At 46.0% G+C, this 27,948-nt stretch overlaps 5 protein-coding genes across 9 annotated transcripts in view; 3 read left to right on the forward strand and 2 right to left on the reverse strand.

The window, feature by feature from the left end:
• Positions 1-999: 999 nt before the first annotated feature.
• On the reverse strand, positions 1,000-6,620 carry LOC131269472 (mucin-5AC). The gene is made up of 6 exons (XM_058271842.1): positions 6,340-6,620; positions 6,032-6,268; positions 5,258-5,728; positions 4,851-4,959; positions 4,639-4,785; positions 1,000-4,307 (listed from the first exon to the last, which is right to left on the reverse strand). Exons 2-6 carry the CDS (start codon positions 6,141-6,143, stop codon positions 3,005-3,007), a joined length of 2,142 nt encoding a protein of 713 aa, XP_058127825.1. The 5' UTR covers positions 6,144-6,268; positions 6,340-6,620; the 3' UTR covers positions 1,000-3,004.
• Positions 6,621-7,389: 769 nt separating this feature from the next.
• Positions 7,390-10,026, forward strand: LOC131269487 (ATP synthase lipid-binding protein, mitochondrial). Its single transcript, XM_058271863.1, has 4 exons — positions 7,390-7,498; positions 8,131-8,221; positions 8,475-8,679; positions 8,821-10,026. The coding sequence occupies exons 2-4, from the start codon at positions 8,174-8,176 to the stop codon at positions 8,982-8,984; spliced, it is 417 nt and encodes a 138-aa protein (XP_058127846.1). The 5' UTR covers positions 7,390-7,498; positions 8,131-8,173; the 3' UTR covers positions 8,985-10,026.
• A 1,136-nt stretch (positions 10,027-11,162) lies between these two features.
• LOC131269474 (eukaryotic translation initiation factor 4B-like) lies at positions 11,163-15,322 on the forward strand. Of its 4 annotated transcripts, none has more exons than XM_058271848.1 (5): positions 11,163-11,249; positions 12,420-13,751; positions 14,222-14,312; positions 14,561-14,717; positions 14,814-15,322. In XM_058271848.1, the coding sequence occupies exons 1-5, from the start codon at positions 11,234-11,236 to the stop codon at positions 14,868-14,870; spliced, it is 1,653 nt and encodes a 550-aa protein (XP_058127831.1). In that variant the 5' UTR covers positions 11,163-11,233; the 3' UTR covers positions 14,871-15,322. The 4 variants fall into 4 exon arrangements, with proteins under 4 accessions (XP_058127831.1, XP_058127829.1, XP_058127830.1 ...); XM_058271846.1 differs by lacking the exon at positions 11,163-11,249 and adding an exon at positions 11,255-11,315; XM_058271847.1 differs by lacking the exon at positions 11,163-11,249 and adding an exon at positions 11,343-11,404.
• Positions 15,323-16,945: 1,623 nt separating this feature from the next.
• LOC131269468 (uncharacterized) overlaps positions 16,946-27,948 on the forward strand; it is a 47,823-nt gene continuing 36,820 nt past the window's right edge. The window contains exons 1-4 of one of the 2 annotated variants that reach the window (XR_009179008.1): positions 16,946-17,161; positions 19,057-19,139; positions 19,223-21,919; positions 22,065-23,292. Coding sequence is in view for 1 of the 2 variants with exons in the window: in XM_058271839.1 (XP_058127822.1) it covers positions 19,241-21,919; positions 22,065-22,769 (3,384 nt within the window). In the remaining variant the exon portion in view is untranslated. Of the gene's footprint in view, positions 17,162-19,056; positions 19,140-19,222; positions 21,920-22,064; positions 23,380-27,948 lie in introns of those variants that run through there. The other variant, XM_058271839.1, reaches the window with a different exon arrangement.
• LOC131269470 (vacuolar protein sorting-associated protein 16 homolog) lies at positions 24,549-27,943 on the reverse strand. The gene is made up of 8 exons (XM_058271841.1): positions 27,813-27,943; positions 27,552-27,747; positions 27,202-27,469; positions 26,280-27,099; positions 26,060-26,208; positions 25,857-25,981; positions 25,007-25,758; positions 24,549-24,922 (listed from the first exon to the last, which is right to left on the reverse strand). The coding sequence occupies exons 1-8, from the start codon at positions 27,869-27,871 to the stop codon at positions 24,778-24,780; spliced, it is 2,514 nt and encodes an 837-aa protein (XP_058127824.1). The 5' UTR covers positions 27,872-27,943; the 3' UTR covers positions 24,549-24,777.

The following is a 27,948-nucleotide window of genomic DNA, read 5'->3' on the forward strand; positions in this document are numbered from 1 at the left end:
GCGTTCCTTTTTTTTTTTTTTGTTGATTTCGCAGCCAGTTCGTCCTCCGTACACTGCTGTATCTTTTATTTATGCTTATTGCCTAGTGTGTTTGTTCGAAACATGACCACCATCTGCTACTGCACTTGCCTGCTTTTGCGCTCGATCTGCATTGTCCTACATCTGGTTGGCTTTGGGGTTTACCACCGCCCTTGCTGCTACCTTGCCTGTACAATGATTCGACTCATAAGCGACTCATTTGTTTAGTAGTCATATTCTTATTTCCTCACTCTCTTTACTGCTCCGGTACATGCTCGCTAAATGCCCTCAAACTAGCCTCAAAGGACAGTGATGAAGATCGCAACCGTACGCTGGTAGTCGCATACGGCGCTTACTAAACTAAGAATAAATATTACCACGGTCCCTTATATCGTTCCGATCTGCTATACATATTTCACTAAAAATAATAACGTTTGTTTTGCAGTACGTTCCCTCTTAGTTTCCCCAAGCTTCGTTTTCGCCGTTAGAATAAAACAAAAAACAAATAAAGTTCGATGACTATACATATTTTACAAAAACAAGATTAATAACTTTTGTTTGTAGTTCATTTCGTTTCGGTTTCGCATTTGCTCGTGTTCGTCGAGATAAAATAAAAAGATGAAAGAAAAAACAATTCAATTCGATTCAGCTAGCGCTTGCGTCACCACGTCGATCAAAAAGATGCATTAGCCATCAACAGTACAGCGCTCGTTTGGCTATCGACTCTTTTCATCATCGTGACATGTGACTACCATCTGTTTTCCGTATTGGCCGTTACAGTTACTGTTTCGCCTACCGAATATCAAAAGATTGGCTACGGTCTGGTACTAAATTATTATGGCAATATTTCTAGAGGAGCGTTGAAGCGAAAGGGTTTGAAATGGTGGATGGTTTGGAAGGGGGTGGTGCTATTTGGGGGAAGCAAGCCAACACGCTCATCTCAGTCTTCCCTTGATCTTCCCTCCCGAGTACGGGGGAATTCACTTCGAAAGTTCTCCACTTAAACAACAGAAAGTTCGCATATGACTTATATGTTTAACTTACTACCGCTAAATATTTTCTCCACGCAGAGCCTATAAGATCCGGTTCATAGCACGTACGTTTAAATTTATATATGCAAAGCAAAGAAAACCCAGGTGATTAAAGAAAGACAAATCACAGGAAATGTGTACGCCTGGAGTGACAGGCAACCAATTTGAAAAGCGATGGCCTGCTGGTGCCGTTTCGAGTACACACAACGTTGCGAGCGATCTCAATCAGCAAACATAGCTGACTAACCTCACAGTATTCGCTATCCCCAAGCTTTTGATAAATTACATTTGCTTTTTAATTTAATTTCTTCGAGCACATCTTCCGACCGACTCACAGAGCAGAGAGTACGAGAAACGGGGCTATGCGGACAGTTCATTTTTTGTTTCTTTTTCCTTACTTTTGCGTGTATCTGTTGCTGGGGATACGGTTTGATCGCATACTTTAATATTAATATTGGACCAGTAACTTTCGGGTTCGCTTCATGAGCCCATCTTTAATCCTTTAAATCAACAAAAAGATTAAACTCGCTTTTCGCTTTCTTGGCGTCCTCTTTACATTCTAGAGTTGAGGTTTGGTATCGATAGTTATAATGCTTAAATCGTGCTATTTGTCACGCGGTACTAAAATGAAAAGTAAAGTAAAATAAAATAATTCTTATGAGATCCGTTCGTAAATCGTTTTCGCATATCTACATCTTTGCCCTACGTTTCCACCTTCATCCCCCCTGCGTGTACGGTACAAAATACTAAAGAACAAAACTAAACGCAAACTTCTACGCGCAATAGACATTTGTATGATTGGGGCAAACTACTGCGCGAAAACAGGAACTAATCGTGGGACAAGAGCAAACAAAATCTAACCCCAGGAAATGCTGAGGTACGATTGTTTTTGGATATTAAAAATAAATAAAACTAACAACTAATCGTGTAAGGCTTAGGCGGAAGCGAAAATGACGAAAACTTAACCTAGATCCTTACGCGAAATCACGCCTATTTGCCACGCCCTCGGCTTATTGTAGAGATAAGAATTAAAGCAAGAAAAGAGAAGAAAACAAAAGCAGGGACCTATGCCGATCACCGGCGAAGCAACGGGCCATGGCAATCTAATACGATCAAGACTTGCATGAAATAAGGATATACTAAATCTAACTAGCTCACCGGTTGTTCAAATAGCTTGCCGGCAATAAGATTACCGTGTGAGGAACCAACAAAAACAAAACGATTAGTACTGAAGATTGTCCAAAAAAATAAAATAAAATGAGAATCCTACTTTCTTTGCGAACGTAAACTGCTGATGAGGATGATGGAAGTTGATTTATGAGTTTGTGTATCTGTATCGCCTTCTCACAGATTCTATTCTAGCCTGGTCTGCCGGTGGCATGGAAGTAGCGATAGAGCAGGGAGGGTTGGTGATGGGAGGATGATAGGTTCCTTTTCATTTCCCAAACATTCCTGATCGTTACATCGTTGTGCTACGTGTCGCTTTGCGATTTTCGGGAGTACATTAGGCCATATACCATTGTACCCTTTTTTAAAGGTACAGGGATGTATGAACACCAGACACTTTGCACCGACTCGCTCGCAAAACGTAAACTATTGTTTACGCCAAATATATATATACAGTGAGTGCCTCCGTGCAACAGAGAAGTTCTGATTAAGAAGTAAGATTAATTAAACTTTGAACGAAAGTAACAAAATGATAAAATTTAAAACGAAAAAACACTTGTCTGTCACTACCAGGATGCGCCAACACGAGTGAGCGATTGCCGATTTGGAGTTGCATGTGTGCATATGGGGGCCGAAGTTATTCGCAAGTGGTTATTCATGGTGAAAGCCTATAAACTACTAGTAGACACAGGTACCCTCCACTCCCCACGCCCACGCACACCCTTCTGCTCGCTCTTTCTCCCGCGAGCCAGTCAATACTTTCGCAGCAATAAATTCTTAAGTATCGGTTACGTCTCTTCGGCATACAGCTGACTAGTTGCGGTTGACGCCGATAGCACAACCGCATTGTTATTACTGGTACTGGTAGTGGTGACGGTGGAGTTGGTGTTGTTCATCTCACCGCAGCCTCCGATGGAGGAGACGACCAGGGCAATCCCAACTGGCTCCCCGTTCTGCGCGACGCCGCTGGTGGGGGTGGTGGCGATGGCGGAAGCGGAGGCGACACTGACGACCGTTGTCGATGCCGACGTACCACCACCGCCCGTCGCGTTTCCACCTACGCTAACATTTAAGGCTGGCATCACGACGGTGGTGGTCGAAGCAGGTGGAAGGGGCGAGGCTTGCACGGCGGCGGGTGTGGATGCACCGCCAGCGGCGGCCAGCAGCTGCTGCCCATTCTCGGGGCTGATGTTGGTGGCGAGCAGCTTGGGCGAGGTGGCCGGTGTTAGTATGCCCAAACTGTCGTACTTGATGCTCACCGGTGACGAGATGGGCGTGGAGGACGCGAAGCATCCACCCGAGGTCACACCGTGGCCCGTTGGTATCGGCGAAATCATCAGCGTCGCTGCTGCCGTGGTCGTTGCCGTTCGCTTCGTGGCGTTGGTGAAACCGGATTGCGCGGCAGGCGTCAGCGTGGCCAGGGTCGGTGTGGCGGGTGTCGGAGGCGGTGGTGGTGTGATCGTCCGTTGTGACGCGTTCTGACTAGATGTGTTCGGTACGCTGCTGGAAAGATGGAGAAAGCTTCGGGTGCCGCTTGGGAAAGTGCTGCTGATAGTACGCATCGTACTCCCGTTGGTGATGGGGCTGGAGTTCAGGGTGCTGATGCCGGAAGTACTACTGCTCAGGGTCGACTGTTCCTGGAGTTGGTCCTGCTCGATGGATGGACTTGTTCCAATACCGGATGTTTCGGTGGAAGTGAAGTCAAGGGTGTAAGAACCTTCCCAGCTGGATGTTGGGATGCTTACGGTGTTAGTGCTCTGGGTCGAGCCGGAGCTAATGCTGGAAATACTGGCACGCGATTGACTCGAAACTGCCGCTACCGGCAGGGGCAATGGAATTGTCTCGAATGCAGCCACCGAACCATCGGTCTCGGATGCCGATGCACTTGGTCCGGTTGTTACTGCCGACCCATTGGACTGCTGCACTGCAGCGATCGAGCCTGAGCTGGTGGAAACGTTACCTGAAACGTTGTTACCAGCGGTGGCAGCATTTGTCCAGCCGGGACCATGCGACAGCATGTTGTGGATCTTGAGACGTTGATTAGTTTTGTAGCTCTTTCCGCAGAAGCACTTGAAACCTTTGCGAACCCGGCTGGAAGGGCAGGCGAGAATGAGAACGAGCAGAGTGTTTGTTATTAATGGATGAGAATCATACAGGTGATACATAAACGAGGAAAACTATGATACAATAAAAAAAAAACTACGGCGTATGCCTAATTAGCATGAAAAGGAAAAAGTCGATTAAAATAACCGTTGAAAAAACTTTCTCTTGCTAAACCATTCTATGGAATCATCTATGATGGAAGATCGCTACATTTTAATACAAGTACAAACATAAATAAAACATCGTAAATGAAATCAACAAAACCAAATGAATCAACCGTGTACTGTAATCATTGATTAATAAAAAAAATCATACGTACTTTCCGTCCTTTTTATGCCCATTTTTGGAATGGTACTTGATACCATTCACGTTCTTGTACCGCTTCTTACAGCCAGGTACCGGGCACGCGAACGGTTTCTCATTGGATGAATTAGAGCCGTTTCCGGTGCCGGACGCCGAGTGTCGTCTGCAAAACACAGATGCAATGTTATAACGAAGAAGTGATGACAGAGAGCTATGCCCTGCACCTACCTGCTACCATAGCGCATTATAAACTCCGAGCTGAACTCCTCCGTCGTCCACGAGTCATTACTGTCTTCCGATTCGGAGACCATCATATCATCGTCATCCAATTCACTACCTATATGGGTAATAATCAGTACAAGAAACTACCATGAGATCGGTGTATCAAACGTATAAAGCGGATCCTCGATAATGTTAGCCCGATTAAAAGAAACTGTACGAAAACAATTATCCAACGATCGTGCCATATTTAACGCTACTCAAGCTTCTCCATGAAAGGTTTAAAATAGACTGATTTATTTACTAGCTAAATATCTTGCAATTGATCAGCCATACAAAGCTTGAGAATCCAGTGTCAGTGAATCGGTTCTAATGCGAGTGTTACGCTGAACTACTAGTTATATAATGTTACGTACCTGTTGGTGTTGTGCTCCGGTTGGACGACGAGATGCTGTAGCTGTGATGTTTAATGGCGATTTTGCGCTTGAGATCTGCTGTGCCTGTCGGTTGATTGAGGGAATTTTTGGATACCTCGGACAGCGTACCACCATTGCCGCCCAGGCCGTTCTGTTCCGCGGTTCCGTTCGTGGCTGCACCACTGTGGTTGACACCATTGACGGCGCCGCTCGTTGCGGTAGAGTTTGCAGCTGCATCAGTGGGTTGATTGTTGGCATTTCCACCGGACACTGTCATCGTCACCCCATGCGCTGCTGACCCCCAAACCGCCGCAACGCCGGTTTTGCACCGGTGCAACGTATCAGCACCGTTAACGGCACCGGATGCACCGCTGGCTGCTGGTGCAACACTGTCATACTGCGGATTGTAAGGCAGAATGCAGCTGAGCGGAAGACATGCTGGCTGTGCCCGTTCTAGGAGTGGTATATAGTCTGTACAATGGAAATTAATACAAGTTGAAATAGTTGTTATCACATGAAAGTACAAGGCAGTGCCGCCAGACTAGCTGCGACACGATGAAGTCATAAAATGGCGAGAAAAAATGACATTTTAACAATCAAAAGCTATGGATCACAAATAGCGCATATGCCTTGTGAATTGAACAAGATAGCCACCGACTTCCAATTGCAACCGGAAACTGGCTGACTTTCTTCTAGCACCCCCTTGACCGACATGTTCTTACATGGTTCACAGTCGATTTGTTTTCACCCAGTATATGATATCGACCTACTCACCTATTATGTGTGTGTCTTCTATGTGATGTATTAATGCATCCAGGCTTTGGAATTCTAGAGCACAACCATTAAACTTGCATATATTCTGTAGCAGAGCCATGTTTATATGCATGTAGAGGGGATGCAGGTTGCACTGTGCAATTCTAGTTTAAGCCCAAGATGGAGACTTTACGAAGATACTGTTTTTCCTATGTGTGTCCATGTAAATCGCCACTTTTACGTATTCGTCGAAGTTCACTGTTGTTTATAAAAAGAAATTATGTAATCATTAGGCAACTATGGGCGAATCGTTTTAGTACAAATGTTACCATATTTCCACCGAGAGCACCCATACACACGGAGGGTGCTTATGGTATGCTTTCGGGGCAGAAATGTACGAGGATGGCAAGATGTCTATTTTATATGATACAGCAAAACATTGGCTCTAGAAGTAAAGCTTTATTTGCCGACTACAACTTCAGCAGGCTTCGATTCACTACCTATTGCTATTGCTCCAGTCCGCTAGCACAATTTGCTAGCTCGATATTATCACATATTTTGTGGTTTTTTTGCTCCTGGGGCTATAGGAAATTTTACACAAGTGCTCCAATATGAACTCCTCTGCAATATGTAGCGAATATGTAGCGTAACATGATGGCGCACGGCACAAACACCACCCCAGTATCAAAATGAGGGGTTTATACCTCCAGCCCTGTAGCTTCACTGCTTTAAACGAGTAAAAATTGAAATAGCCGTTTTCGGCATCGAAAAATAAGAACCAAATGTAGAATAGTGTCCAACCAACCTTTATGATACATAGCATATTAAATATTTACGCTAAATAGCATTCCTTATAGCTCGGACCTCCCAAGACCAGGGGTTCAGCTTATTTCGAAGGTACCGAAAAAGCAATTTGTGGAGCTTTTTACTACGTTTGAAATGAACTTTACCAATGTTTTTTGTTGTGCTTATATTGTATAATATAAGTTAATGTTACTGAAACTTGTATATCCTTTAATCGAATGCCTTGCATGGTTTGTACCATTTATTGAATCATGTGCTGAACAAGAAACATGATGTTTGGGACAGAGCTTAAATATATCTGATCTGCAAAAATTCAATTTAAATAATGACTCGTTCAGATGGCTTATAATAACCCAAAACTTGACTGAAACATTATATAAGTTAAAATAAAATAGCAAGCAGATGTGAATTACCTTTTCTCAGCCAATCCTATTGGAGGAATGTCAAAATGCATCGTACGTCTAATTTGCCGCAAGACAGTATAACCGGTGCTAGCTCCATCTGGTGGCAAACGTTGGGCGCACCACTTCCGCTTCAAAGGCACAGCTGTATGCGGTACTCTGCGCAAATGCACCGAGATACCACGAACACAGCTACAGATTTTCCGCCCCAGGAAGGTTCGAGGCAACGAAAATTTTGTACAACGTTCACTGTTCTTCGATAAGTTGTCGACCGCGTTTTGAAGTGAGTAGAGCTCCCGGACTTGGAACAAATTTCCTCACCCCTGATAGATAGGCTACTTCTTAGAACCGAACTTAGGTTTCCTCTGTCCTTCTAAGTGTCGAAACAGAAAGTGTAGCATACGCGGTGTTTTTATATAAAAGTTTCCCTCAACTCAATCAGCAATCAAACCACACCGCAGTAGCCGGTAGTTCGAACTCCATTTCACCGGGCGCTGTCGGCCATATTTTATTTTAACCATCCAGTTGCACAATCGGCTTTATCAGTCGCAAGTTCTTTATATAATCGTAGAAGCAACGACAGTAAAGTAACTTAAAGTTTACCAATGTGATCTTAATCTAGTAGTTTTTCACAGCAAGTCTTTTTTACTCCGATCGATCGATAGAGGCAGTGCGAATATAGGCGGAAGAAAGATCTCTTACGTAACTGGTTGTGGTGCACAGTGCTAGGAGACTAGACATATTTTCACCTACCGGGTCATACGAAGAACAGGCCTGCTTACGACAACCAATTGTTAGCGTCCACCTTCTTTGAAGCTAGTACGAATCTACTTGTACAGCTTTGAAGGAGTTTATTGGCCCTGTGAGCAATAGTGTGAATATACATTTTAACTTTGAAATTGCTTGTTTCTCTAGGTCCTTCAGGTACCAGTAAAACTCAACAACCCAAAACATCATCATGTTCGTCTCGTCGGCTGCCCGCATTGCCCCAGTTGCCCGAAGCCTGGTAAGTGAGGATTTGAAAAATTAAAATCGTTCATTGCCGACTCAATTCACACACCATCGTTACATAACGAACGTAAACGTGAACATAGTGTTTTTAAGGTTACGTAACTTAAACATCTCCCGGTGTTTCGGTTGATAATAATTGTTCTAGTGCATCATCAGCGAAGTTCAATTATGTTACATCCAATACAAGAATGCCTGTAGAGAACAACAGTCGAACCCAGTTATTTTACCCGCTTCAATCTTTTCCGTAGGTCCTGAATGGAACCAAGGCGTACATCCGACCGATCAGCAGCGCCATCATCTCCCAGAGCCAGACGCTCGCCGCCCAAAACACAGCTCCAGTAGCTCTGTTGCCACAGGTCCGGTCATTCCAGACTACCCCGGTCACCCGTGACATCGATTCTGCTGCCAAGTTCATCGGAGCCGGCGCAGCTACCGTTGGTGTTGCCGGATCTGGTAAGTAGCCGTTTAGTTTCGTTTCGTTCGTTTCTAAGTCAAAAAAGCCCGGACTTCCTTATGATCACTACCTCCGAGGCAAAATTGTTCGTTTGTACGCTTGTATTGCATTTTTCCATTTAAATTTTCTCTCCCCCAAAGGTGCCGGAATCGGAACAGTATTCGGATCCCTGATCATCGGTTACGCAAGAAACCCATCTCTGAAGCAGCAGCTGTTCTCCTACGCTATCTTGGGTTTCGCCCTGTCTGAAGCCATGGGTCTGTTCTGTCTTATGATGGCTTTCCTGCTGCTCTTCGCCTTCTAAACTTCTTATCCCCTAAACAACACAAATGGGACGAGAAACCCGGTAATTTAACATCTAAGAGCAAAACAAACAACAAACTAAAAGTAATGTCAAGAGAGAGAGAAAATTGCAACCACTTCTAAGAAAAATAATAACGAACGTGTTAACACTTTAGCCACCCCTATACACCTTTTAATCGTATCGATTCAATAGTTCGGAATACAAGGCGGAAAAGTTTTAAGTCGATCGTCCGATTTTATACGAGGCGTGTAAGAAAAAATCATGAAAAAGTGCACAGGTTAGATCAGGCTTGCGATATACTAGTATTATACATTGCGAATGAATTATGTCACCCGCGAAGGGAAAATCTAGTACGGTGTGCAGTGAAATATTGATCTGCTGAATGCGGATAATAAATGTTTGGAAAAGGAGGTTAATTCTAATCCAAAAGTTAACTCTAAGGGCTACAACATTTACACGTGATCGAGAGATGTGAAGCTTCATCGCCGTTGAATTCGATATAAGAAGAACTACTAAGAGGATCTATAGGAGTAACAATTTGAAGCACATCGAGAGGTGAAAAACATCAACCTTCTGTAACAAAACGAAAAGAACAAACGAGACATGAAACGAACATCCTGTTTCGGTCGATGGTAGCTGTTGTTTCTAAAACACATACTATACGACCCAAGCAATCTGAAGGATCTCTCAACAAGGATTTTGATAGGCAAGGGCAGTCACCAGGGAAAGAAGCAAGTCCATGTAGTAACGAATGCGCGCGCTAGCGTCCTTGGCGACTACTATTCGATAGCCTCATACGGGCGGTTTCGACCATGTTAGGTGCATTTTTGGGAGGATTTGCACGTGACAACGACACCGGATCGTTAGCGGAAAAGAAAATCGGCTGTGTAGTTGCGCAATACTGTTTCCCGCTGCCAACTGCATGGTCCTCTTTCTTCCCTGGGTTATTTCAAAATCAGTTTCAAACACAAACATCTTTTTTTTTGCATTGCAGAAAAAGTGTAAATCCTAAGGTGCAAGCTTAGGAAGCAGCGAGAATGGTGTTCCATCAACGTAATAAAGATTGAGATAGTTACTGGTACAAAACTGAAGAAAATAATTGACTTATGTTACTGCGTGTTTGGAGTACTTGTTGTTTCCGAATATATTTTAAAGTTTTACGCCATTGAGTTTGTCGTATGGTAAGTATTTTGCTAAGTTTGCCCCTTTTCGGTATGATAATATGATTCGGATATGATTATTTGCTTGGAAGCCCACTAACAAATTATGGATCACGCAACTCACTATTCTGTTCTCGTCGCATTAGCTTTGGTAAAACCTAGCACTGTATTTCTGAATGAAGAAACTAACAAATGTAATGACTGTAAGTTCTGCCGAAATATTTGTGAATTCATCTAGCTTTATTACTGTAACAATGTTGTGCATAATTCGCTATAATATGATTGATATTTATTTTTATTCATTCATTATTGCTAGCGCGAAAGTAGATGGAGGATGGAGGGTGCTATGCATTAACATCGAATTCCTACCGATAGAAATGAAGAAAATTAGCTCCCAAAGCCTGGTGCATGAATGAAAAAATAAGTTACGCGATCATGTAATCATGAATCCTTGCACCTTGAGTCACGCTTTTTATTCACACGGACAATGTCATCGTGCGTAAAAATACGTTTTCTCCGATTCCATTCCATTCTAGGAGCTTTAAAAATGGTGCCGATCGCCATGCACTGCTGCACCGGTACAAATCATATGATCCACTTGTCAATTTCTGCTGCATGGTTAAGACTTTTTGAAAATATCAAGTTTAGTTAATATTATAATTATAATCTCACAATTCGTTAGGGTTCGGGTTAATAGCTAATTTATGTACGGAAACTTGAAGCAAAAATGTATTTCATAAAGTAGAACTGCAAACTGTTTGAAGTTTCATACATCTCTATAAACCTTGGTTTGCAACATGAGCACATTTACGTTTACGTTTCATGCAGGTCTTGGCTTCGAATGCATTCATATTTGTTAAGCACTTAAAGAAAGAGTTAATTTAATTAATTGATTAATTAATTAATTAATTGTTGAAGAAAGAAAACATGTTTGTATATAATTTTTGCTACATAGGCATTATTTGCTACTTGTGTCACGTAGGCAGATTCGGAGCTGTCACAGTTGACAGCTGTCAAACGGCCTTTGTTCATGCGATGAATGGCTAGCTCGACCTTTCATTATCGCTGCACGAAACAAGGCAGTCAAACATGGCTACGGTATCAGGTAAAAAGTGTAATTTAATGAATCTCGTACACGCATTTCGATCGCCATCGTCGCGTAAAACCGCGTGTGAAGTATCGTTTGTGTTTGCGTACGGTTTTAAGTCGATTGCTGCTCGCTGCGTATAAAAGTGATGGGCGAGCAAGCCGAGGGTGGCCGTAGGAATTCTCCGTTCGCTTAGCAATTGTACCGCGTGGCTCGATGGCCAAATAATATGAAATTGTGATCTTTTTTCATCGCCAATGGTTGGCTCCAGTCGCGTTTTACGGGGTGGCGTAAGGTTTTGTCGCGAACGAACGAACGAAATAGTGGACACCTGTTACGATTTCCAAGCGGGGTCGAGTGATGAATACCTGAAAGGTGGCGGTGCGAATATGGAGGACGCATTCCCGACCAATCTAAACTGGTCGCCTGCAGTTGGCCTGCATTGGGTGTGTGAAGTGCGCGCGCTGCAGATGCGAGGACACGGAAAGGCTATGTTCGCACGCATATGCACAGTAATTTCGTTCCCGCATCGGTAGGCCGCAACTGGCACTCGTTTATGGATGTAATTTTGCATAACACGAGCGTATGTTTGCTGCTAACATGGCTATATGCTCGCATATTGGGCCATACATACAAATCTTTCGTGCAGGTGGTCATTAGAAGTGTTTTAAACAAATTTAACCTACCTCTCAGTGCAGTAGGTACAATTTTTCTTCAATCAACCGAAAGCGAAGCAGCGCTAGTAGTGCGTGATTTGACCTAATCTAGAAATCGGCCACGGCCACGGTCTCTTCACAATGTTCAGTTTGAAGTATGTGTGTCAAACTGACGTAAAGAAATAATGTTATGTGACGAATGGAAACAAAATGGAAACGGGAAGCAATGGAAGTGCGTTCCTAGTACAAAAATACAGTTAATCGTACCGTTTCACTTGCCTCGAACTCATCGTGCACAATCCTCCGGTGCAGTCGATGATAGACGACCTAATAGGATGGATTCGTTCAAGCAGTAGGCGGGAAAACATGACTAGCACATTTTCTACACACACCCGTGATCCGTCGCTAAGTTTAATGACTCCGAATTTCAATGCGATGGCGTACAGCTAATTTGCTCGTTTTTCCCTGCCTCTTAATTTAGCACCTCCGACCTACAGAAGCATTTAACACATGTGGTATTTATTTTCTCCAGGCAAAAAAGGGAAGAAGGTCAAAAAGACCAACAAGCTGTCGCTGGGAGAGTTCCTTACCGATGGAAATACGGCCGTGCTGAATCAGGTGCAGATCTCTGTGCCGGTCAAGCTGAGCGACTGGGGCGAGGATGGTGAGGACGATGACGACGACCGCGGTGTGCGCACGCAGGTTATCGCGCTGCCGACGGCGCCCCGCGCCACCCGCATCCTGAACGATGACTCCATACCGCAGCACCCACCGTTCTCCATATACGTGTCGAACTTGCCTTATGACATCAATGAGGAGGACCTCTATGAAATATTTGCCGATCAGGAGATCGTGGCGATGTCGCTGCCGCGCGACGACGGTGACTCGCGCCGGCTGCGCGGGTTCGGCAACATCGAGTTTGCCACGCGAGACGACCTCATCGAGGTGCTGGCGATGCCGGAGCCGATGGTGCGCAACCGTCGCATCCGCATCGGCCCGTACAACGAGAACGATACCAAGCGGCGCAACAACCGCTATGACAACTTTTCCTCATCCGACAGAGACGGCGATCGGCCGTCTTCCGGAAACTGGCGCGATCGCCCAGACCGTGGCAGTGGCGGCGGGGGTGATCGTGACGGAGGTGGCATGCGCCGCAGCGGTTACAACAGTGGCGGCGGCGGCGGCGGCTACAATCGCGACCGGGAGGATCGATCGGGTGATTCGTCCGGTGGTGGCGGAAACTGGCGTACCGATAATCGGCCCCCGCTGCCGCCACCGCTCTCGCCCGGTGCCAACCGTCGTAACTACGACCGAGACAGAGGATCCGGCGATGGTGGATTCCGTCGTCAGCCGGAGTCACGCATGACACGCCCGCGCGAACCCGAGGTGCCGATGGAGCGTCCGAAGCTGGTGCTGCAACCCCGCACACTCCCACTGCCCGAGCTGCCGAAGCCGCGGCCTGAATCGGACGATGACTCGAAGAGCGAAGCTGGCTCCGGGGATGGCAGCGGCGATTCGATGCCGTCGCCGCCAAGGCCACGCCCGACGCCGGTGCCTGCGGCAAAGGTGTTCGGCGACGCAAAGCCGGTCGATACGGCCGCGCGCGAGCGCGAAATCGAGGAGCGGTTGCGGGAGAAGGAGCGGCTCGAGCGCGAGGAGCGCCAGCGTAAGAAGGAGGCCGAAGCGCTGGCCGCTGCAGCCGCTCGGGAGTCCGAGGACGCAGCCAAGGCTGGTGTGGAGGGAGCGGATAAGGAAAACATTGACACGGACAAGGAGAACAACGCCAGCAAGCACAAAGGTGATGACGCGGCTGAGGAGGTGGTGAACTGGCGAGTGCGCAAACCCGACGACGAAACTAACAAAGGTAATAAAGCACCTCACGCGCACGCTGACGTCGACAAACGACTGCCTCAGCTGCCCGCGGCAAAATCTAGTAACACCAGTGGTGGAAAGTATCTTAGTAACCGACGTACGGGTAGGTATATGCTACCAGCAGCTCGCATTCACTGAGTACAGGACCGCGTGGCGTGCTTTATCGAAGCCCCCCAACCGGACAGACGGCGTGACACGGCTACTCCTGTGCTGTCCTGTACACAGACCATTGTGTCGCTTTGTTGCGCGTTTGCCACATGTCCTAGTTTCATTTCGCTCCATAGACTGTGCGCAGCAACGTTTGGCGCACCCCGCGGTTCCATGTTTTCTTCCTTATTTACTTCGATTCCAGCTGAACACTGACCTGCTTGTTTGCTTAACTCCATCTTCGTTTGACTACTTCCCTCTTTTTGGGTTTTCTTTATTCTAACATTTTTTTTTAAAATTTACTTTACTCTTTAGAGGACCGCAGGACAGACAATCAGCAGAACAACCGGGGTACGAATCCCCCAGTCCAGAGAAACGGTGTTCCCACCGGCCGAGATTATCCGCGGTAAGTGAAATGTCGCCTTATCATACATTCGCACTGATTGCTCAGTAACCTATTTACATGAAAATGGTTTTCGAATATTGCTATTTGGCATTTTTTATAAAATTTTCATCTACTCTGGCCGATTGAATATTGAAATGGACAACATTTTGGAGCGCTTCTGAATCGTTACACTTTCTGAATTCTGAATAAAAACACAGCTGCAAGGGATGTATGGAATAAAATATGTTGCTATCCATCTCTGGTTTCAGTGACCGCGACACTCGCGATCGCGCTCCCCTCCCTCCTCCATCACGCGATGGGGTTCGAGCCGGAGACAACAAGGATCGGCCAGCAAAACCATCACAAGAAAAAGACCCGAAACTACTAGAAGAACGTATGCCCAAGTTTCAGGAGCCCACAGGACCGGTACGTTCCGTACATTACTGACTGTTGTGGATTGAACTATTTCGCTCGAAAAAGCCAAACCAATCCGTACGCTAACCATTTTAAATTTCGCCACAGAACTTGTCGATGAAGAACACCTTCGATGGACTCTCAGCCGATGAGATAGACGACTGAGAGAATAACAAAACCACCCTGATCACCACCACCACCACCAACACCACCACCACCACCACCAGCTGACCTTCGGCGGATGAGCTCGTTGTTAGTTAAAAGAAGGCATATAAAAAGCACTAATTACAATTCATCTTCGAAGGGAATCGGATCTGCGTGTACGCGTCACTGCGTTGACTGCGCCCTGGAACAATGCGAAGCTTGCGTTGCGGCATTGTGCTCGTCTTTTTTTTTGTTTTGTTTAAAACCTATAGAAATAGTAAGGGAAAAGAAAGTATCAAAGTACTAGCAAAAAAGAAATAATCTTATAAACCACTAAGGAAACAGGAAAAAGAAATGCTGAATGAAATGATCATAAAATGCTTTGTAAAGTAAAGTAAAAAAAAAAACAACCACACAACAATAATAAACGTCGGGACTTCTCCAAAAAACCCCCGGGGAGGACAAAGACTGAAGGGAATATGGTGTTGCCGAAGGTCGAAGTACGTTTTTTGCATCATCCGCAAAAGTAAATTTAACTAGAAGGGAAGGTATAGTAGTACGCCTTACAGGATACAGCAGCTAATGCGTCTTTAGCGTAGAGTAACGAAATTGGTAGGGAATATATGAATACTTTCACCACTTCCCGGCGAACATTCCTCGAAAGACGGGGTAAAGCAAAACCCTCTTTAGAGCAACGAAATGCCTCCCCTTTCTCTATCTTCAAGTGACAAGTGCAGACAAGGTAACGGAATGTATGGCAAAGCTACTGAGAAGTTCTCTTTTTTTTTTGCTTTTGCGTTAATTTGATATTTGATGGATCTACACAAGGAACGCTTATTTTACGATTTGCTGCTACAGTACAGAGCCTTCATAGCGTGGGGTCGAATTAGCTAGAAAACTGCATAGGATAGAACGAACAACATGCTCCTATGCAATTTTTACTTTGAAGTGTCTATGCTTTAGGTAGTACCCAGGATAGAACCGATGAAACAGTCATATGTGCCCCTTTGTTTTTTTCTCCTATCCCAGGTTGGACTGTACTATAATCGGCTAGGAAAATCTTCTTGTCACGTTTTTTGCGCATTTTATGTTAGTAAAACAACCTATCCATTATCTAGCCAAGTTAACCTGTTTCAATTATAATCGGAATGTAATTTTTGGTGTTTATTTAACGTAAAATATAAAAAGTTTGAAATAAACACAACGATCGTAACGGGATGGTTTTCTTTTATTTTATTTTTTATTTTCAGTGGTTTGCAAGCAGCCCGGTGTAGACATTCCAGGATATATCTCTACGATACTAGGACCATATGAGATGTGGAACGGCAAGTGCGAATGATCTTCGATATGGATGATGAATCACCGACGTTGATTTCGAAAAATGCCGACTAATCCGCATCGCAAAACTTGACTTTTCCATCTGCCATTCACGGCAGTAACGTGTTGTCAACGCGTTTTGCGGGTTGGTGGCTGAGAAATCTTTGCGATTCAAAATGTCCGCTTACTCCGTGGGGTAGTGCTTAATGTAAGAAACCACGTGTTGGGACGATTTTAGATAAACGGAAAGACATAATTGCTGGTAAGCAGATCATTTCTATTCTATTTCACTATCAATGGGTGGAGAATATGTGCATGCATTTGTTAAGTAAATTAATTTATAAATCTATAGATGAACTAATGATGGTATAACCTTTCATAGCCAATAATGTCTTCAAGAGTGAATCGATCGGTACGCCAACGTAGGGAAAATCAATCAAATTGAAGCTTCTTCCGGTTGATAGTAAAACGAATTGCATACCACCATTGATTTCACGTAATTTTGTGATTTAGTAGTATGCCAACGGTTTCTTTTTGACGATTTTAAACGATGCGGTACTAGCGTGCTGTCAAATGGCGTCAGCTCTCAGACAGTCGAAAAGACCGGACCAATCGGAACGCACAATGACGTACGGCCGTGTGCGGCTGGCCAATCAGATCGCTTGAATGTTGCACAACGAAAATAGGTTCTTCCAACATCACATCTGGCCTGGGTTTGCCCCGGTCCGAGTTTGCTCCGTTCGAGCCACATCGTTCATTACCTTCGGTAGTAAGAAAGCGGTTAGACTGTGGTGGTCCTGTGGTGCTGGTGAATAAGTGAAATAATATATTTTTTTCTGCGTGCGCCTGATATATCCTGATCCTTGCAAGCGGATTGCAATACAGTCTTCAATCAAACAAGTAGCCAGGACCGGAAACAAGTGTCCTGCGTTCATCGGGCGAGTGTTTATTTTTCACCCCCCCAAAAGTACAAGCGTTCGAGCGAGCATTTCTGGGTAAGTAACAGTAAAGGGACGGTGGGGTGGTGGGCGAGGCCGTGCAAATTGCGACGTTAGTTTTTCGTTGCTTGCTTGGTTACTATTTTTAAAACTATTTTGCCCTGGCGATGATTGTTTTTCCACTTCCTAGGGAAGCAGGAATATCGACAGCTACATATGTTCCCTTCCTTGAGGCGCTAGAAAAGTGCGCTCTGAAGATGTTAAAACGTGATTCATCTTCCCTACCCTCCCCCCTAGTCACTGACTAACTGTACAGGGTGGGTATGGCTGCGTGTGTATATGCCTCGTGCGTACGACACACCGCGAGTGCGTATGTTTCTAGAATGTTCCACGAGCTTCGGAGGCCGGAGACATTTAAATAAAACATGTTAAAACATGAGCCTTTTTCCTAGCTACCGTTGGTTGGAAAATATCTTACCTAACCATGGTGGATTTTTTTCAAATTTTTTTTATTGCACCCCCAGGCAAAAAGAAAACGCTCAACCGGATCCTGTTAATTCATGGATGAGAGATAAAGAAATCAAAGTGCTACTTAAAAAAAATAATATACAAAAAAGTATGCTAGCTAGCCAGCCAACGCGTACAAGCCACCATGGCTCGTGTTGGAATTATTCAAAATCGACCACTGAAATTTCCACAGACCGTATTCTGGAACATCCCAGAGGCTTACGGACCATTCGAAAGATGCCAAAAACAGGTTTTTTTTGTAGATTTAGATTTCTCTTGTGTGTGCGTGTGTCCGTACATGTTTCCATCATGCTTATCCCGCGACAGACTTCGCGAAAGTTCAGCGAAGGTCATGTCCCAACACGTTTCATTGCGTGTTGGGTTGAACATTTGAAATTTAATGGAAAAGAAAAAATCCAGAATATTAACGATCGAGACGAACCGAAAGAGGAACCATTAATTTGAATATTTATTTTTTGTAGAGATTAGGCAAAAGGCGGCTAGTATTTCTTTCAGAATTCATGAAGGTTTTCAGGGCACATAAATCGTTTCGCTCTAGCTGTCTTATTAACTTCCATTAATAGCGTGCGTAGCCGCAGAGGGCCGTCGTTGTTATCAGTTTTACGACAGCAGTTATCGCTGTTGCGGCCCAAGATAAGGAATAAAGTGGTTTCTTTGAGAGCTCGGTTCGGTGCGACCCGGAGGGAGTAGAGTTTCTTTTCACTGATGGACGTTCGGTTTTGGGCGCGGAAGGGTCGGGGAAGGGTGTCACCAGCCCCAAAAGGGACAGAGAGCACACCCATAATTACGGTAACGGTGACTTAGCAGGTTACGTCAGCAGCAGTTCGTTAGTAAGCTGTGGGAGCGGCACAGAAAGTAATTTCGAAAACGTCGTCACAGCTTCATTGATTTAGTTTTTTTTTTGAGGTACTAATTTTTTGCTAATTCATATGACCTTCCTCTGTCGACGGTTAAATGTTTCGCTGTCCAACTCTTAAACTTGTCACATTTTACGTTCCACAATTGAATGCTTTCATTTCGTTAACTCGAAAGCTTTGTTAGATGAGCTTTTTAAAATGTTATGAAGCTCCACTCGTGAGCATGACGAGGCGCAAAAATATAACCCACATCATTTGCATAGATTGAGACTAAATTCCCTTAACCTGCAATATGGTTGAATTGAGTATTTGAACCAATTTAGTGCGTATAATAAAATAAAAGACTTATCGACAACCGACAGAGGGGGGAACGCGCAGTAAAGACCTGACTGGGAGTGAGATTTTAATAAGAATGTTCTGGGCTTATTTGCCATGTGGCAAATGGACGAGGGAATACAGGATGTGAAGATTTTTCCCCGTGCGTTGGCAGTATCTCTTACTTGTTTATTTATCTGTTTGGTATCGCTAACCGTTTCGTTTCTGGTTTTCTATCTTTCTCGAACGCAGGTTGAGGGCTGGGAACTCTCAACTCAATCCGGCGCGTTTCCTAAAGCGTTAAAATTTCATTAGAATTAAACGGTGAATTTATCGTAAGTATTTTCGCTTCCGTTCGTTTTCGTTGGCCACACTAGTCCCCATTCTCATGATCACTCGCTCCTTTATCACCCCGCAGTCACTTTCAAGATGGCACATGCAATTGAATTCGTCAACGAATGCCGCTCATGGCGAGAAAGCGATCTGTCTACGGCGTCCGTCGCCTACCGTAGCGCAGCTGGAAGACCATCGCGAGGAAAGCATCAACTTTTACGGAGGCCTAGTTCAACGGAGTCATCGGGAAGCCAACTTTTCGCCACAGGAATCATCGCTCGCCGGTACGCCGTGCGAACTGCCGCTGCACGACGATACGTCCTGCTTGGCACCGCGCCGGCTGGACACGGCACCGAGCGGCAAGGAGGGGGCGGGCGTCGGCGTGTGCTCGCCGTTCCTGTCGCTCGCGGCGGTGGAGGACGATACGTCCTGGATGAATACCACGACGACGATGGTGGACAGCAGCAGCTGTACCCCGTCTACACCTATCGACTGGTGGAAGGTCGACGGCAGCATGTTCATGGACGAGGGGGGCACACATCACATGGCGGAGCTCAAGGCGGCATTGGCGACGGCGCAAGGCAGCTGCAACAGCAGCAGCGACTCAACAGGTGAACGCTTTCCTCTGAACGCGCGCAAGACAGCATCAGCGGATGTCTGCCGGCTTGAACTTGACAAATCCCCCAGAAGAAGAAGCTTCGGCGGTGCGGAAACAAGCGTAACTGTACACGGCGTATGTAATAAGACCATCAACGGAGGCAGCGGCGGCGGCGGCGGCGGCGGCAGCGGCAACAGCGGCAACAGCGGCAAGTTTTCCAACGCAGAACCAATTGGCTCAGCGATGACGTCACCTCCAGCACCTCCAGCGAGCGGCTGCAGCGGTAGCGGGACTGTTGCAGCTGGTACAACGGCAGCTACTGGCACAATAGCGCAGCAGCTGCACCACCAGAGAACTCTTAAAACCCAACGTGACCACAGTAGCATTAGAAATAGCGGTAATAACAGCAGTACTAGCGGCAGAAGTGGCAGACAGCAAACGAACATTGCAGTTGTCGGTGGAAACATACATCTCGTAGCCCACGACGACGGATGCCATCAGTTTTTGTCTGTCCCTTCCACCGCCAACCACGACGACGACGACGACGACGACGAACTATCTTCTCTTACGACACCCCTCTTCCTGCCCGAGGTCGACTGGACCAACGAGACGTGCATCGGCGGCGGGCTGGACTTTTCCAGCTCCATCGTCGTCAGCTCGTCGGACGAGCAGCGCCTTCTAGAGCAACAACAACATCAACAGAAGCAGCAACTAGACGATCAACATCAACACCTGTGGATTAGCTCCCCAGCCAGCAGCAGCAGCAATATCACGGATTCGGAGCTAGAGCGCCGGCTTGAGGAATACGACTATAGGGCCACGCGGGAGGACGGCCAGCAGCAACATCTTCTTTCGATTTCTCAGCTAGGGCTACCGCAGCTCGATGGCAACAACAGTAGTAGTGTCAGTGTTGGAGGAGCAACTTCTTCTACCATGGAGCAGACGGTTGACTGCAACAATCTGCTGCTGACGGGGGGAAAGGCGAAGGAGGTAGGAGAACCACAGCCGGCGACGATCTTCATCACGGGTTCGCCCGTTTCGTTGCACGAGGAGATCGAGCAGCTGTCCAGTGGGTTCGATTGTGACGCCACCAACCACCTAGTATCAACCGGCCCCTCGGCCGCACAACTCTCCTTCATCGTTGACGACGAGCCGGATCATTTCCAGCAGCAGCAGCACGGTTCCGGTGCGGACTCGCTTTCGCTTAACATTTTCAAATGGCTGCAGGAAGATATTTCCTCCAGCATTCTCGTTGACAAGCAGCAAACATCATCATCAGCAGCAGCAAACACAAACCTGCTCGAAGCTGTAGACGTACCCAGTAGCGTATCGTACCTGCTCGCCAACGACAGTACCGAAATATCTTTCTCCCCTTCCCCTGCCTCCAACCACCTCCTGCAACAGCCCGTGTTGGAAGAACCGTTTGAAAATAGTCTCGATCAGATACAAACGCTTCACCGCACAACACCGGTCTCGGGCGCCGGCGGCGGCCATAAAACAGCGATCAAGAGCGAACCATCCTTCGTCCTAGTGAAGGGCAATAATTCACACACTACTACTACCGCTGAGACGACAACGACGACGACGACGACAAACACGAGTGCGGTCAATCCACAGTACGATCACAACTATTCCACCATAAAACGTCGTAACCAGGACAGTGGCGATCAGGCACACAACCACCTGAAGCCGAAAATGCTCAAACTATCAAACGACCACCAACAGGAAGGACAGCAGACAACCAGCAGACATACAGCTGCAAAGGATAGTACGACGGTGAAGGTAACGGCGAGGAGCACGGAAGACAGCTATTGGCGCACTGTTCAACCGGGTATTGCGGCAACGCAAACAACCGTGAATACCAACGCCGCTAGCTCCACCGCCACCACCACCAAGAACAAATTATCGGTCGCCCACCGGAAGGCGCCAACGTTGAAGGTACACCTTGGTGGAGGCGCCCAACCACCGACCATACTTTCCATGCAAGATCCTTTCCTGCTACTCAACAAAACGCTACATCCAACGACGACGACGACGACGACGACGGGCACGACCAACATCTTCGGCCACCTCCACCACCGCATGCCACCGCAAGCAACCCTCAACACGCCCGATTTAACAAATGACATTTTGGATTTGGAAGATGAAAAGTTTGATCTTCTCTCGTTCATCGATACCAATGACGTAAGTTGATCTTTCTTTCCCCCCGTTTCACTTTGATTGTCCGCAAAGATTAATCCAAAGTTTTAAAATAATTATAATTATGGCATGGCGTACAAAAGTAACCTATTGTTGTGTTTTTTTTATCCTCCTCATAAAACACCGACAGGATTCGTTAGATCTGAACAAGTACAATTCAGTCGTAGATGAAAAACCAACGCTCGACGATGTCCTCCCATCTGCATCGCGTAAGGAAGAGGAAGAGGAAACAGAACAGAAGGCAGATACAGCAAATAGCGGTGCAAATAGCAGCACCAGCACCGGCAGCAGGAGCAGCAGCAACAGCGTCAAGGATAGTACGGAGATAAAAATCCCCCAGCCGCTAACGCTCGACAGTTTGCGTCAGCTCACAGCCAGCACGGAAGAGTCGCAGGCTTCCACCTCCTCGCCATCGGGGCGTTACCGCGCTCAACATCACCATCTCAGTCAGTACGGCGGCAGCAACAGCAACTGCAGCATTGGCTCCCGCTCATCCGCGTCGTCCGTGTGCGGCGATTCGGATGTGTCCTCGAACACCACAACGACGCAAACGCCGAAGCGTCGCGGCCGGCCACCGAAGGCGGTCGGCACGGTGCGGGACCGTTCGCAGTACGAGCATCTGAGCGAGGCGGACTGGCGCTACCGGGAGCAGCGGGACAAGAACAACGAGGCGTCGCGCAAGTCGCGCATCAACCGGAAGGATAGGGAGCTAAAGCTCGAGTCGGAGGCGGACCGGTTGAACATGCAGCACCAGAAACTGTCGTACGAGGAGCGCCGGTTGCAGCGCGACTGCCAGAAGTGGCGCAAGGCCGTTATGAAGCTAGCACTGCTGTAAAGCGAAGCGGGGGGGAGAGGGAGGGTAGCATTATGCTGCAGCATAATTTTAACGTAACCATAATTAAGGCTTCCCACATGTATAAGTATTTTTTGTTCGTCTTTTTCGTATTTTCAAAAGTCGCATTTCTCACCTTATGACTCAATGGATGCAATCTTCTTCTTTTGGCGTAACCGAGCGTCTTCGCTCGTGCCTGCCCCATTAAGGGCTTGCTGGACTATTTCCCTTTGGAAAGTAGTACGTGCGTGGATAGTCTATGCTAGATTACTAGCAATTGTTTAATGCATTACTTTACAGCATATTTTTCTTGCATTAAATATCCCTTTGCCTATCGACCGAGCAAGCATTATAATGATTTAGACTATCCATCCATATTTTACACAAACCCCTCTCTATTGTTTTTAAATTTGAAACAAGTAAGAAATTTTATAAATTGTTATTGCTTTAAGTTTTGTCCATTCACGTTGAGGAAGATGAAACTTCCTCTTTTTATATTCAATGTTGTCGAAAATTACTTTCTAATGTCAAGCATTATAATTAAATATAAAGTTCATGCTTGTCAATCAAATATCCTACTCTATCATGTTTTGAGTACAATGGCACGAATTTGTTGTAAAACGGTAATCTAAATGTGGAAGGTTTTCTTCAAACCTTAAAAAAACAAAAAACAGTAGTGTGCAGGAATCTATTGTAGAAATATGCATTAACCGAGTACATGTAAGCTAACTTGTTTTAACATGTTTTTTGAACTATGTAAGTAATTGATAATTGTCAGCTAACTTTTTTTTTGCGGTGGTGGTTATTTAGTAGATGAGGAGATGAGTGCAACTCTAACGTTTAATAATAAATGTACGATGAACATTATTCGACCATCACTGAAGCATACATGTATGCGGCATAAGAAAAAAACATCGAAATGTGGAATTTTATTGTTTTTCTATTGGAATATTGAACATAATAAAGGCAGGGCTGCATGAGCTTGCCATAAAAAACAACTCATACTGTATTCGGCTTCATTGCGTTGATAACCTGTTCGACTAGAAACGTAAAAGGGATGCTTTCTAGTGCGAAAGCCCTTTCACGAGTAAGTAATTTTAATTCCTACCTAGTAGCTACTTTGATACACAGTATGCAAAAGTTAATATGGTATGTTTCTTCGCTACACATTGAGCATAACATACTATCTATGGACAGTATGTTACATACAAAGTAACTTTTAATGAAAATAATTAGTTTATGCAAATATTGTCGGACCAACGTTAACATATTGCGTGTCGGGCGAGTGTATCGCGAGAACTATAATCCGCAGGGAGAACCGCACTAAAAAACACTGGACAAAAGAGCATTCATTGTATAGCCAAAAAATCGATTCAATCGTTTTCAGAGTAAAAAACACAACAGGTTTATAATAAGTAAGTGCGTGTTCGTAATATATTTCATCGCACACTTTTCTTACACGTAACTTTGCGTGTGCGTTTAACTGTCGATCGATAATATTGCATAATATTTTGGAGGGCTTTCATATTAGCAGGAAGGTTGTGATGATGGTAGCTTCTTATTCATTTCTAGCCCAACACTTATGTTTTATATCAAAATTTTTGTAGGTTTTCCAAGTATAGCTATAACACGTCTGCCAAACGATTCGGGAAATAATTCAGATCGTAATTCACGTAAAATCAGCCCTGTTGACTGGGACCGGGCAAAGACTGAACCGCGGGTTAAAGTCTGTCCTGACAAATGTTCAATCCGCTATGCGATTAAATGTTTTTTTAGCAAAGCGCAGCATGAAGTAAAGCAGAATGTCAACAATACGAAGTCAGCCTGCAACCTACAGGATTTTTGATAATATTTAAACCGTTGCTTTCCATACATATTCCATAAGTTGAAAGCGATCCAGTTTACTTTTGCTATCCTTAAATCACATTACTTAATTCCTAAGCCTTGTGGATAGTGTTTTTACTAAAAATAATTAAAATTTAATCTTCGGATGCTCTAGTCTTCATTTTCATTATTTTTTGCTGGATAGCTGACCAATCATGTTCTCGACCGTTGCCAGTAGGGCCGGATCGGCGTTGGTGCAGTGGTCGTGTATTTTCAGCAAGCTGTCGATATCCTTCTGCACGAAAGCGATGTTGGCGGCGTCCGCGTAGCAACTGAAACAACAAGCAACAAATAAAAACGGGTTTCGGTCTGGTCTGGTTTATAAAGCAAGCAATTTCAAAATTAGTTTTGCTCACCCAGCGCGTAGATACCACTTGAGCTTGTTCTCTTCGGCACACCGCGGCAGATACTTCTTCGCCTCGGCGACGTTGCGCTGCTGGAGGCAAAGTTCCACGAACGGCTCGTAACCGATGGCACTCTTCTTCGCCCGCGCAAACCGCTCCAGCTCCTCCCACTGGTAGTTTTCTGCGAGTGTCCGCACCCGCAGCCAGCAAAATCGGCGCTCGGGCATCCGGAACTCGCTCTTCAGCTTTTCCGCGTACCGCAGGTCCCCGAGCTGAAGCAGCTGACGAACAAGGGCGTGCAGTGGCAGGCCGAAAAAGTCGCGATGGTACTTGTCCTGCAGCGTCTTCTGGTGCTTCAGCAGCCGCTTCGTTTCGTCGGCTAGCTCGGCTTCGGCCGCCTTGCCAGCGCGCCGATAGTTGCCACCGATGTCCGGTATCGACGCGTCCAAGTTGCCGAGTGCGAGGGCCTCCCGCAGGCCCAGTTCCGCCTGCGCCAAGAAGTCATCCTCCTGCGAGTGAATGTCTTTCAGCGTGGACAAGCTGTTCAGCTGGCAGTACTTCTTGTACAGACTCTGCGCGAGCGAGTAGTTCCGAATTGTCATGTGAAATTTCGCCAGCGCCGTAGTGTTTTTCATCTCCAACAGTGCCATGTAGATGAGATCAATATCGCCGGACTCGGTCGCAGCCTTCAGCGCCTTCTCGCTTGCACCGAGCTTCAATAGCAGCGGCACTTGTAGCTTCTTCTTTTTCTCCCGCTCGAGAAGCTGTAATTAAAATTAAGCCAAGCTTTAAGCACCACTTGCGAGAGTAAGATCAACGAACATATGTGAACTGTTTTTAAAGTACCCCCTCCCATGCTTACCGTGATCGCTAGCTTAGTTTTGCCCAGCTGTTGTGCTTTTTCGGCCACGTTCGCAAAAGACATAGGTTCGAGCAGATCGGCACTGGAAAACTTGGCCTCAATCTTTCGTGCCACCTCGTCTTCGTCTGGGGAAGGACATAAGTGCAATTAAGAATCACGCACACACACAAACACTGGACGGCACTGCACCACAATGTTCTTACTTTTATCTAGTGCAATCTTCTGGAACGCCCAGTGCTCCAAAATCCTCGTCTCCTGCAACCGTAAATACTTGGCAATGTGTATCGAAAGGCTGTAATGTTTTCGGAAAACCAAACGATCTAGGATAACAACTGGCTGTAGATGGTTGAATCTGACAAAAAAGAGAAGAAAGTTTATGATTACTAGAGTGTTGGTAACGTTATTTTTGTAGGGAATACATACTGTTGAATCGTAATGGGTATGGCGACATTCCGATCCCGCAACACGTTCAGCACCTTCAGTGTTTTGCACATCCGGATGTACTCGGTGGAATTGTAGTCGCTTATAAAACTCTTGCCAAAGTAGGCCGCCCGGATGAGGCTCTTCTGCGTGTTCGGATCGAACTCGTGGCCCGCCGCTTCCACACAGTCTGCCACCGCCGCAGAAAGCTTACCCTGGATGAGACAAAGGTACTCATCGGACTGGTGGCTTCGCTCCTGGAATTTGCGGTGCGCCTCAAATAGAAAGCTCGCCGGTTCGGATATGTTGATACCAAAAATTTTGCTCGTGCTTAGTGGCACCTTCTGGATCAATTCATGGCAGCTGCTGGTTAGTACGCGCACGCAGTCCATCTCCGGAATGAGGGTCATCGGTGAGTCGTAGGTGTAAACACTGGACTCACCTGTCGTACCGATGATCAAGATCAGGCTCATGTAGGCTACAATTACGGCTTGCGATTCGACCTGGGTCGTACCATCGATGCACCAGGCCAGATGTATCGGTTTATCTTGACGACCCGTGGCGAACTCGGCGTACTTCTGCTTCAGATCGGATGATCCCATCCAGACGCAACCGGTGTTAGTTAGCAACGCTACGTGCTGGTGATCGAACGATACAGACATGAGAGCGATCGATTTGTATTCGCTCTTCATCGCCACATTGTGCGCCGCGAAGGCGTTGTCGCCGAGGCGCACAACGGTGATTTCATTTCCCATCGCTAGCAGGCAACTCGTTGTCCGATCCTTGCACACCACCTCCCAGGCGCTAAGCGCACTGGTAATGTCTGCAATATAATAATTTAAAAATCAAATGAGCATTACCTAATATTACACTACCGTTTGTTGTTTAGCTGTAACTAGAATCACAGAGCCATCGCTTTGCTTACTCAGTAGATCGGAGAGTGGTCTAGACTTAGGATCTTTGATGTTGTTCAGGATATATATTTTGAAGCCAGACGTCATGACTGCGACTCCAGTGCCCGAGGCGGAGGCGAATATTTTAGCTGCGACTACATCCGCCACGTCCTTTCCGACACTAAACTTGTGCACAAAGTTGCCGAACATGTCGTGTATGAAGATGGTACCGTCGTCCTGCACTCCGACGAGCTCCTCGCAGTCCGACCATCCGAGTGCTACCAAATTACCGCAATCCCACTGCCAAATGGGGAAGGTTAATATGATTAAAATGCTCTCTTTCTTCCCCCGCCCCCATAACCTTGTCGTTCATTCTGCTTACATTTATCGACGACATCAGCTTGCCAACGCAGTTGAACACTCGTATCACTGGTCGAGCACTGCTGCCCCCATCGAGCTTGATAAATGACTTCGGATCCTTGACAACAGCAATAGGGCCGCCGTATGGGGCAGCGTGAATGGTCATGTTGTCCAAATTGATGCTAGCCGGCCAGTCCATTGTATAAAGCTCTATTTTCCTGCAAAAAAGAAGAAACGCATCAACGCAATCCGTCCAGCATTGTTTCTTGCATTTTCGCTTTACCTGAATGCATTCCCTTGCCCCAGGGTAAACCAATCACCGGTATTACAAAGCAGCGACATTTTGCGTAATGTTTTTTGCTGTTGTAGGTCAATTAATTTCACTTATTCCATTAACACATTTATCACCAGCTGACTCA

This window comes from Anopheles coustani, chromosome X, assembly GCF_943734705.1.
Source record: "Anopheles coustani chromosome X, idAnoCousDA_361_x.2, whole genome shotgun sequence".
Taxonomy (NCBI): domain Eukaryota; kingdom Metazoa; phylum Arthropoda; class Insecta; order Diptera; family Culicidae; genus Anopheles; species Anopheles coustani.